Consider the following 11,780-nt stretch of genomic DNA (forward strand, 5'->3'; position numbering starts at 1 on the left):
GTTTCCTCGGTGTCAGTGGCTGCTGTCTAGAGTCCAAACAGCAGGCAGCTGTTGTTGTTATTGTTGTATTGATGATGTTGCCACATCTGTCTGAAAGGACAGTGGAGACAGAACGCCGATGTCTGATGGGCTGACTCAGGATGGATGAGCGAGTGAGCAAGAGAGTCGGCGGCTTTCTTTCTACTTAAAAGTAGGTGGAGTGGAAGGAGCTGTAGATGTATGCTTTTCCGTTTGCTCAGCACGAAGGTAGAAAGGCAAATGGATAATACGTACCTGTAATACAAACATCTAAGCTTTGAGTTGCAGATCCACACAAAACAAGCAGTCGCACATGCAGTGAGGGGGTCATCAAATTTCAATGAGCACATGGGAGGAGATAAAAGTCAGTGGCCTTTTATTCTGCAACACACGAGAATACTGAAAAGCATATACATGAAAACATGGTTATTTTAAACTGTTTTACTTTAGGATGATGTTTGACATGAAACTCCACAATCACAATATAAACCTTCAACAACACATATCAGCTTGACTGTTTTTCAGTATCATGTCAGTAAAAAGTGAGAAATGCCATTTATAATGTATTCTATCTTAAGATGGCTTATTCACACTTCTTGTTCTAACTGACAAACACTCCAAAACACAAACATTTTCAATTTATTGTCATATATACCTGCCACCCCACAACTTTAGCAAGGCCACTGTTCAAATGTCATATGTTTAATGATGACTGTGGCAATTGTTTAAGCTGTCATGTACCAACTGACCTGATCACAAATCAATACATCAGGATCTGGATGGTTTACCAGCACGGCTCAAAATTTTTCTGGGGGAATCCCTGAACTTGAGATTTCTTGTGAGCCATGTGGCCACTACAGAACGCTGGCTTCACTAAGTATAGACCTGCAGAAGACTCCTCTCGCACCTCCACACAGACAGCAGACAGGAAATCTTCAAGTGTAGACAATAAAAACATGGTGCAAAGACTTAGGATAACTGCTCCCTGACATTCAGATACAAGGATGTCACCATATAAGTCCCCTCTGTTGACAGTCCCCCGCCTGCTTGTAAAGCACTCTCCACCCAAACCCTGTCTCACTCTGCCTCTACTACTCCCTGGCCTCCCTGCTGTCATGTTCCTGAGCTTTACCAAAGCAATGCATAAAACATTCCCTTCTATTTGTTGTACCCGGTACTTTTTACCATACTGACTCTGAGAGACGAGGCAGTCCAAGTAACTACAAAACAGTGCTGATTTATTCCATGAACACAGGCAAAAATTAACATTACACGCTCAGGATATGTCCAAACTGCACGCAGCAGATGGAAGATGAAAGACCCCGAACCAAATCAGGCCTATACATTATATCCCCTCGGTTGGGCTAGCCCCATACTACACAGAAACGTCAACCGAGACGTCTCTCTTACTGCTATGGCCAGCAGTAGTCAAAACATGAAGTAAATCAATGTGTGTGTGTGTGTGTGTGTCTGTTGATTAAGTGGTGTGTAATTAAAAACATTCTCACACAACCTATAGTAACATGTTGTGATATTAAACATAAGAACATATTATGGCTAAGGCTACAGTTATACACGTCATAATAATAATATTAACCACCCTGTCTGCTGACAGTCATCAACTCTTCTCTCTAGTTATCCTTGACCAGATGTACCCTGTAGAAACTCATGAGCATGCCTAAGCATTTAACAGTCTAACTAGACATCCTATCTCCACTAAACATTTCTAATACATAAAGTATCTATCTAATTTCTATCTGACTAAAAATACCTAACATATCCATCAAAGTTCCCCAGAGCCCAGAGAAACCAATGACTGTGGATTTACCCCCACAGCCTCTTGAGACTCCTGACAAATAATGTACGAGTTCAAGTGTTTGGGGTAATGTCACAACTGTGTGATTCATTTTTACGGCCTGCATTGTACAACTTTCATGGAAGAGTAAAACCCAAATTCCCTCCTCACCTCACTCTCCTCTTCTTTGATATGTCCCCTCCCCCTCCACTTCGCTGCCTCTCCTCCCCCCATTCAGACAGTTCCTCTTTTTTTATTCCTCCATCAGTTTGCCTCTAAGGTCTCAGCAGACCAGCCAATTACACAAAAGAGGATGTGGCACTCAACCCCCTCCCAAGGCACTCACACTGTCTAATCAGTGGGCAGGACTCGTGTTCTGGCCCCTCCCTGCCTCTCTCTCTCTCTCTGCCTCATGCAGCTGAATTTGCTGTATCACTCATGTTTCCTGAGGAGGAAGAATTGTAAAGTCTAAACTGCACGTGAAGCAGCTTTGTCTGTTTTAAAGCCACTCCAGACTGGACTCAGGATATTTTTAAATTCCTTGTGGTGTGTGACAGATTCTATGTACGAAGGAGAGTCAGAGTAGAGTTTTGGGATCTTTTTATATCTTTATATTTTGGATTTTTTTCTCTATCTCACTGTGGGCGATAGCGTGTGTGTGTGACAGAGAAGAAAGTGATTCTGCATGTGTGTGTGATAAAGAAAGAGGACCAGGATGATTGCAGCCCAGCTACTAGCCTACTTCTTAACTGAACTCAAGGATGACCAGGTTAAAAAGGTGAGTGCCCTGTTCCTTCCGTCTCCATTGTTGGTATTGTTTGGCCATGTTTGAGTGGGAGAGACTGATGTGAAGAACTTCAGAGGTTGAGGAGAAAGGAGCGCATGTGCTGTAGAGGAGGTTGAGCTTTTCACACTGCCGTCATCAAACCTTCCAGTAAAACAAGGGTTTCTCAGTACAACACAAGTTAAGAAGTCTTTATATGGTGTGTCTCTCTAAGGAAGTGAGTAAAATATTCATCATGGTGGGACAGACAGACTACTACTTTTTTCATCATCACTAGTAAGGTTTTGCTTCAGCCAGGCTCAGACGTGACAAACTGCACAGGGGTTTGTGGTAAAATGAGTAAGGAGACATGACACATGGGAGTGGGATTGGTACCATGATGTAAGATGAGAGAGGTGTGGCGATGATGAGGAAGTCAGAGGCTAGGAGAAAAGGACACATGAGCAATGTGATGAGAAGGTTGAGCTTGACATGAATGAGTGAAGTTATTTCAGGGGTCACTGAGTTTGTTTTGTTTTCTATAAAATGATCCTTAGGGTTTTATTTCTTTCACTGGAGCTAAGCAGAGTAGAAAGGAAAATGAGCAAAGAGGCCTTGGCTAAGATAAATTATTCAGTTATTTCATAACACAGATATATGGCCTTTCATCGTTTTGCAGCAGAATGTTGACTGTTAATCCTTTGACACGACTCTTATCTCAGGATAACCCCAGGAATATGTTCTTTCCCCTTTGTCCCCATATTTACCTCTGTCCAGTGTTCATATTCTCAGTTTTTAAAAGCCTGTCTCCTGTAAAATGAATGTGTTTAAACAAAAAGGAATAAGGACAAAAATGATGTAAGTGCAAATGAGACAACTGTTCCTAAAGTGAACAATTGTAACTTCATTTCATTCAAGGTGAAAGAGGACAAGAGCAACATGAGGTGAGCACCATGAACGTGGTTCTTTCATAACTTCTCAGTTGACCAGTCCTCACACTTAGTATAAAACTGACTGAACAAGTTTTAGTCATCCTCTGAGCAGTGTGTGTGTGTGTGTGCATATGTGTGTATCGAAATTAGTTTTTCCAGGAAAGCAGACCCCATCCGTTTCCAGTACTTCTTGACTGAGTGGTTTACATGGTGACATAAAATAATGTTGCCAGGAAATAAACACAGACCCATTCTGTAAACTAATTCAGTCCTGTATACACTTGTCATTGGATTTGATATTGTTTTGTTAGTTTTCTACACCATTAGTAATGTCATCATCACCTTTTGTCTGAATTTGACATAATTCCAAGGCCATTTTTCAACATGTGCTTTTTGATTCACATATAGAGCAGGGTCCCTTTAAGGTCGCTCACTGATGATGTCACACCATCACCAAATGCAGATTTTGCATTCAACACAAATGGAAAAAGTTCACAAGTGTAACACTTCCTTCCTCCATCTTCCTGTCCTGTCTACTGTGTCTCTCTCTCTCAGTTCCGCAAAATAAAGCACAAGGTCATACACAAAGGTTTTTCACAGTGTGGCTGTTGCAGAACCATCAAATCACAATCTGTAAAAGACATTTATCAGTAGTAATGTAATGCAATACATCGCCCTTCCTCTCCCTGGCTCCTTAAAATAGGCCAGCTCTGCACCATGTGACCATAGGTAACAGGAGACGTGCTCACAATTACACCCATACACACAGCACCAGGTGTGTAGCTGGTGTGTAACTTTTCAGCTTTTGGTAATCATATATTTAGACTAGGTGTTGGTTCTTTTGTTCACAGTTTTATCAACTATTTTGTACTCTTGAGTATTCTTGTTTTTTGTATTTTTTATTCTTGGGTGTTCTTATATTTACATTAGTTGTTTGTTCTTCTGGCTTTAAACTCTTTACTTGACTCCTGGAGAGCCCTGTACAAGAATTCCTATATGCCTAGACTGTCTGTTTATGCATACATGGCAAATAAAGATCTTGAATCAAAGAGCAAGGTTGTCTAGGCCTCAAAAACAACCTCAACTGTTATGAAACTGTGAAACATGCTGCTCAGGATTTAAATATACAGATGATTGCAACACATCACTATTTTCAGACAGACTGTGTTGTACCTGCCATTGTCAAAGAACTTCAGTCAGTTGGGTGTGTATCCACTTCACTGTCACCTGCAGTGTCCTTGACTGTGCTTCCTGGTAAAGTGTGGACTGTTAGCGGGCACCCAAAGCAATGTGCATAAGGGGGAAGAAGGGTAGGTGCAGGAGAGAGCGCTGTAGAGTACAGTATTTTTCCACACAGCAAGGTTGTTCATGCACAGCATCAGGCACACAGTGGAGTCAGGTTTCAGTGTTTCCCTGCACTACCTCAGTGACGACGAAACAGGACTCTGAGTGGAGGAATGCAAGCAGGAAGGAGAGGGGTGGATATGCAGACGGTGTGACCTTTCCCTGAAACTTAAACCAAGCTCTAAGTTGCGTCACAGAAAGTTGCACTGAGGGGAATACATGGCATTCACAGAGTCAATGATGCAGACCACTGAGGCCTTGTGTCACCTGGACAGAGGTTGAAATTAGCGAGAAAAAATGGAAACTCCTTTTTAGTAAAAGCTGAGAAAAATTCTTGTGAAAGATGAGGATAAATCTTAGCTGTTGTCCAAATAATTTAACATATCTCTGTGAGGTATAAAGCCCACAGCAGAGATATACACTCACCAGCCCCTTTATTAGGTATACCTGTGCAATGGTATGCACTTCAGTGCAACACTTCCGCCTTAACATCTGTGTTTTTGAAGCTCAATATGTTTCAGTTTTTGGTGAAATTGTCATAAATGTATAAATGTTTCCTGGACTACATTATATTCAGAGGTGTTCCTAATATTCTTACCCTCTCATGTATGTAGCTGGGGGGGACAAAAATATAGATACCTCTAAATATAATGTTGTCCAGTACAACACTACCCTTAACTACAACCCCGATAATAAACATATAATTGAGTTTATACATTCATAATAAGAAATAATGATAAAGTGGCCGGTAAGTGTATATCTGAACTGTAATTAAGTGCTTAGGCATGGTTTCTAGCTGCAGAGTGCTGGGTCATAGTACAGTGATGCCAATTTCCTTCCTGTAGCATGAACTTTAACTTTTAGTTTGTGGATTTGTGGAGAAATGTGGACAATGCCTGCCTTTAATCCTCCCCTTCTGCTCCCAGTACCTATCTGGTCACCTAGGGGCATATTGTTATTTAAATAGCCTGGCTAAGAATGCACTCTCATTCAATTAGCTGATTAGGAACACATTGTTATTTTATACAAGGCATTTAAATGAGAATCCAGAGACTCAGATCTGGGAACGCAGTCAGAAGCACTCATGCAATAAGGTGAACCAGTATGTATGAATGGTTATACTATTATGCCTTATTTGGCATTACAGCTTCCATCATTAGTAAGGAATAATAAAAATAAGAAAACAAAACAGGAAGAGGCTGGGTGGTGAAAGGAGGAATATAATCATTAAGAGCAGTAAGTAGGAAGGAGCAGCAGCAGTGTGTGACAGCTGGAAGAGATCACTGTGCTGAAGCATATGAATAGATCTATTTACACCTAGCCGACAGCTAGAATTGTGCAAATGACCTGCTTAAACCTGTCTCAGGATTCACACAGTAAGGCTACAGTATAGTACAAACCAGACTCTAAATCATCCTGTATTACATTATTACATTTTATGGCTAGCATCATAGCCTTTGCTTTATGACTCATTAACATCATGCGGGATGGAAGGTAAGATACAAATAGTCCTGCAACTGAAGAACTGAAGTTGGCAAATGCTAGTTTCATTAATTTTAAAAAGTGCAATTTTGTCTTTCAGTGACTATTTACCAAAATACTAGCAAGGTTTGTCCTGTGAAGGTTGCTTTCCTACATTAACATTAGTTTAGGGTGTTGAATGATGGTCTCTAGCTGACGTAAGATCTCAGCTGATTTCTCAGAAGCTTCTGTTATTTAATGCAAAGTCAGGAAGTGGAAAGAGGTGGATGCACTCAGCTCAACCACAAGGACCAGTGAAACAAAACCACAAGCTACAAACCGCACAGGACTGCAGATTGACCGTTGATTTTTAGTGGAATCACCAGGGCTAACAACCATTTCACATTACAAGAATTTATTTGTTCCACTGTGAGTGTCATGAGTATAAATAAATAGAACTGTAACAAGGTGTGGTTTAAAGACAAGTGCAAATGTGTCAGTACACAGCCATGCAAAGTTTGAAGTTGTTTTTCCCTGTGGCTTTTTAACTTGTTCAGCCATGAAATGAAATAATTTTCACCTTGCATTCACTGTATTGTTGGTGGATACTATAGATTTTTGTGGTGAACTGGGTCAAACAGAACACTAGCAAAAGTACAAATGCAACAGCAACAAACTGTATTTGTTTTAAGCTGTTGTCATGTCGTACAATAAGGGCTCAGTGTCAGTATAAATCAGCAAGATGTCAGCATACTGTGTTCTGCCTTTGTGGGTTTGCTTTCTCACAAGCTGATGAGAAATAACAACCTGCATATCTGTATATTTTGCATGTAAATGGTATACAGTATGCCCTTTCATTGTGCCGTCATTGTGACAGATAGTGTAGTATTTGGCTGTAGCAAAAGAAGCAGAGTGGAGCTGTGTGGTTATACTGTACTGTATGTGTGCACAAGTTAATGGTATAACTAAAATAAGAGATTGCTGAGCTCACAGTGGGATCATGAGGGGAGGGTGGTATCAAGCACCAACATGTTGCTGGTGTTAAAATGTCTCTTCAAACCACAGAGTAAAACACGGTCCCAGGCGGGCAGCAGGCCCGTTTGTGCCAGTCCTTTGGTTTCGCAGTACTAATGTATTGTACTGAACTTGTGAAGGTGAGGGGTTTCGTTTACTCAGCTGTGGGCTCCTGTTTGGTCAGAGCATGTGCTAATTAGCAGTCACCCCACATTTATTAGGCAGAACAGAGGGAATGTGACACAATTAACAGAGTTATTAACATCTAAATGGTGCTGTTCTCATGCTTGTTGGCTCACAGCGTGTGCTCATGCTTTCATGAGCTCCATGTTGCCTGCCAAATCCACCTGTTAACACCCAGACAACCACTCACAGTAGCCAAAATCACACACACCCTGTTTACTCCCTTGAGTCTGGTTATTGTACTTTGTTTCACCCTTTATACTTTTTTGCCTTTACTGTTTCACTTCTGCATACTTTTTTACTATCTAGTAACAAAATATAAATGTGTTTGTATATACATGAAAGTAAATGTCTGCTAACCTTTATGTCAAAAACACTGGACTTATCCTTTAGTGTCACACATTTTCTCTACTAATTAAAATTAATTTGTAATGCAAATTCCTTCCTGTAAGGACACTAATGGGCATTCTCCTGGACCAGTTACAAGAACTATGCACGAAACACTGTAAATGTGTGACTCCCTTTAATGGGAGGTTACAACATTCCTCTCTGATGCTTGTTACTGTTAAAGTTTTGGAATGTCTTCCTGTTTTGTACTTTTATTTTGCATGAGTTTCCTGTTTTTGCCATCTAACCTGCCTCACCTTGACTCCGGTTCTTGATTACTAATTGCTTTCACCTGTCACTTGTTATCCCCGAGTCTCTAACCTTTATATTCTCCTCACTCCCCCTAAGTTAGATGCTGGTTCATACTCTCGCCACACCATGCCTCTTCCTGTAATTTGGTTTATGTGTGCTGTTTTGGGTTCTGCCCTGGCAACTTTTGGACCATTTCCATTTGCACTTTGGGCTCACCTGCTGTGTTGGATTCTCAGTTTTACTCTGTGGGTTTGTTTGAGTTTTGTGCTTTTGAGTTCATTTACCTCTCCCCCAGACGGAACTGTCTGAGTTGTAGCCTTGTTGATATTTTATGTTAAGCTTGTCTGGTTGAGCCCCTTTAGTTTTTCCAGTATTCTCCATTAAAATATACTAAGAACTAGTTCTGCATTTTGAGTCCTGTCCCAACCTGAGACCTGACAATGAGTAATACTAGTAAATTATCACACAGGACCATAGTTGCTATCACAAGCATTTTTGGGGTAATATTGAATCATGTGTGTTTACTTGACCTAGGCAGACCCTGTCAGTATTTAATGTGTATCTCATATTTTTGGAGTTTTTGTTATGAAACAGGCTGATGATAAAGTGGTTGTGGGTCCTAACTCACAACTAGAAGAGTTAACCCTGCTCAGTTTTACAGAGCAATGAGACATTTCATTAGAATTATGTGAGTAGTACTCTGCTCTTGGTTCGTCTCACAGTCCATTACAAAGCAAGTCTGACACATGACACAGTCTGATGCAATGAATTTCAGCAGAACTGTCACATCCTGTCCTTGAAAGGCAAGGCAACGCACGCTATCTGCTATGTCTGCAACAGTTTACACAATGGGCAGTATTTGACTGGTCAACGTTTATGATTTCCAGACACGCTGATCGCTCCAAGGCACTCCCAGTTGTTCATTATGAGTTTGGTACTATTACTGAGTAGAGTCAGTTATGACCCCTCTTGTTTTCCGTAACTGATTCTAGGTAAATCTCCTAGCCTCGTCATTGCCATACCCGTAATAAACACACGAGGAGCGCCCTTCTGTGTAGTGCTGGTAGAAGTACTCAGATTGTTTACTTAAGTAAAAGTAACAATACCAAAAGTAAAAGTACTCATAAAATAGCAGTGTACATTGATATTATATTACTCATGTATTATTTAATGTTACAGTTGGTAAATGTAAAGCTAATTTTAACTACTTTAGATGCATATAATTTGAATTACTGTTGGGTAGCTTGTGAATTTTGCACCAAGCAAGGAGCAATAGAATTTGTTTATACTGTATTTTGCTTTATTAACCTCATTCTGAAAAGTAACTAGTAACTAAAGTTACCAAATGTAGTGATTACAAAGTACAGTATTTTTCTCTGAAATGTAGTGAAGTCAAAGTCTGAAGTAGCAGAGAATGAAAATACTGAATGTGAAATAATGAAAGTAAAGTACAGATATCTCCAATTTTCACTTAAGTGTAGTACTTGAGTAAATGTACTTAGTTATTTTCCACCTCTGCTTCTGTGTAATTTTGCCTTGGTAACAGGAGTGTGTGAGTGTGATGCATCCTGTACTTCCTGGTTGTGTGTCACAGTGATGAGGCTGTGCTATCCTTTAGACTTTGGCTGTACAGTATGATAGTAAGCACAGTATGCAATCAAATACTTCCCTTCAGGGTGTATTGTCTCTGATTCATTTCTTGGTTAAGCACGTCAGATTAGTTTTTATCTCAGTCAGGATGTGGATCATCATCATGGATGATTAAACACATTATGAAGTATGGAGTTAGTCATATTCACTGCACCACTGTGTTTACACTCAGTTATAAACTGATAGTGAATTAGCCGCTCTCAGAGGACAGTGTTGTGTAGGTTACATGTGTGTGGGGGGTCTTAATGGACAAAATTAAAAAGATTAACACTTATGTTTAATTTCAGATTGACAAGTATCTGTACTCCATGCGTTTCTCTGATGAGACATTACTGGACATCATGCAACGGTTTCGGAGGGAGCTGGTCTCAGGATTGTGCCAGGAAACTAACACCACCGCTACACTGAAGATGCTGCCAACATTTGTTCGGTCAATCCCCGATGGCTCTGGTTAGTTCCTAACTTTTATTGTCATCATGGTTGGAACACCTTGTGACAGTTTGCCTGTTGGGCTGCTGTATAAGGATTCTTTCATACACTGCACAAGCTACACATGAAGGCTTTGACACACACTTGCATAACAAATGGGCTGTCCAAAATTTTGTAACAGTTTTGTAAGTGTTATTTCATGCCTTTTTGACAGGGGTATTAATGCAAATATTGTATTATCGCCTCTGTTCCTCTGACTTTGTCATTTTCTGCTGCATGCTGTGTAATGCTAAAATGCTGCAGTCATTCTTTTAATTCACCTGAATGTGAGTAAGTGTTTTTTCATGGTGTTTGTGCACTTGAGCGTCCAGCTCAATACTAATGGAAGTAAACCTCACTATCGCTGTCTCTTTCCCTTACAAGCATACATGGGTCAATACAAATGAAATCTTAATTCTACATTAGTCTACAATGTGAAAGCTAGAAAGATTCACACTTACAGTAACCACACATAGATCAGCACCTATCCTGTTGCCATTGTAAGAGGAGACAATGAAAGTCAGACCTCAAAGTATAACTGTACATGCATGCCCATAGAGTCATATAATTGTTTATTTTATCCCTGTCTTCTTACATCTAATTGCTACTGTTGTGCAGGGATTATAATGTGTTTTGTGGTAAACCAATTCAATAAACTGGTTGTGATTACAGACAATGTCTCACCATCCTCTTACTATGAGCCATTGTTGATTATTTACTATATTATCAAAGGTGCACAAACACTGAGCAACTATGACAAAATAACAATTAGTCCCACTGACTAGCTGAGAATTTAAATACTGTAATTACAAAAAGCTTCAGTTGAAAATAAATATTTTATGATTTGTCATTATTTAAATATAAATACAACCCATTTTAGAAAACATTTTAGCACACTAATATATATTCATGCACAATGCACAATTACTCATGAAGCTTCATCTGTGAAAAGCTGTTGATCAGGTGATATAATGCCTTTGGTGTTGGGCAATAATTAACCAATACATATACAGGAAGTTGCTCCTAGACAATAGAGATTCAAGCAAACATACAGTAGCAAGAAACATATACGTATATATGGGGTAGTAGCTGTGTTCTTCAGTGATGTCAACAAAACTTTCTTTATGAAGAAAATACATCTGCTTGAAAATTCAGTGTACCTTGCACCCTTGTATGCCACTACAACCCCAAGGTCTCTTACTCACCACTGTGTTCTTTATGATGTAGTGGGATGAACATCACAGACCCCTCACAGACAACAGTACTGGTATATTTTTATCTATAAAGTGATACTGGGTGACTTGCAGACAGATCTAGAGTTAGACACATTTCTATCTATTTAATTTAGGAACATTGTAAAGAATGTGGAGAAGGAGATGTAGCTGTTTTTCTTGAGAGTCTGTTGTTTTTACCTTGTGAATGGATTTTTTGTATATTGTGTGGTATGTGCTGAATTTTAATATTTTTATGGCTGCCATTTTGGCCAGATCTCCCTTGAGAAAGATCTTAATGT

The 11,780-nt window shown here is 39.8% G+C and overlaps 1 protein-coding gene across 2 annotated transcripts in view; it reads left to right on the forward strand.

Annotated features, from left to right (window-relative positions):
- The first annotated feature begins 2,259 nt into the window (after window positions 1–2,259).
- Window positions 2,260–11,780, forward strand: part of LOC109954510 (hexokinase-1-like) — a 21,044-nt gene continuing 11,523 nt past the window's right edge. The window contains exons 1-2 of one of the 2 annotated variants that reach the window (XM_020589884.1): window positions 2,260–2,591; window positions 10,087–10,249. In XM_020589884.1, coding sequence (XP_020445540.1) covers window positions 2,529–2,591; window positions 10,087–10,249 — 226 coding nt within the window. In that variant the 5' untranslated portion in view covers window positions 2,260–2,528. Of the gene's footprint in view, window positions 2,592–8,267; window positions 8,395–10,086; window positions 10,250–11,780 lie in introns of those variants that run through there. The other variant, XM_020589883.1, reaches the window with a different exon arrangement.

Source organism: Monopterus albus, unplaced genomic scaffold, assembly GCF_001952655.1.
Source record: "Monopterus albus unplaced genomic scaffold, M_albus_1.0 scaffold10.1, whole genome shotgun sequence".
Classification (NCBI taxonomy): Eukaryota; Metazoa; Chordata; class Actinopteri; order Synbranchiformes; family Synbranchidae; genus Monopterus; species Monopterus albus.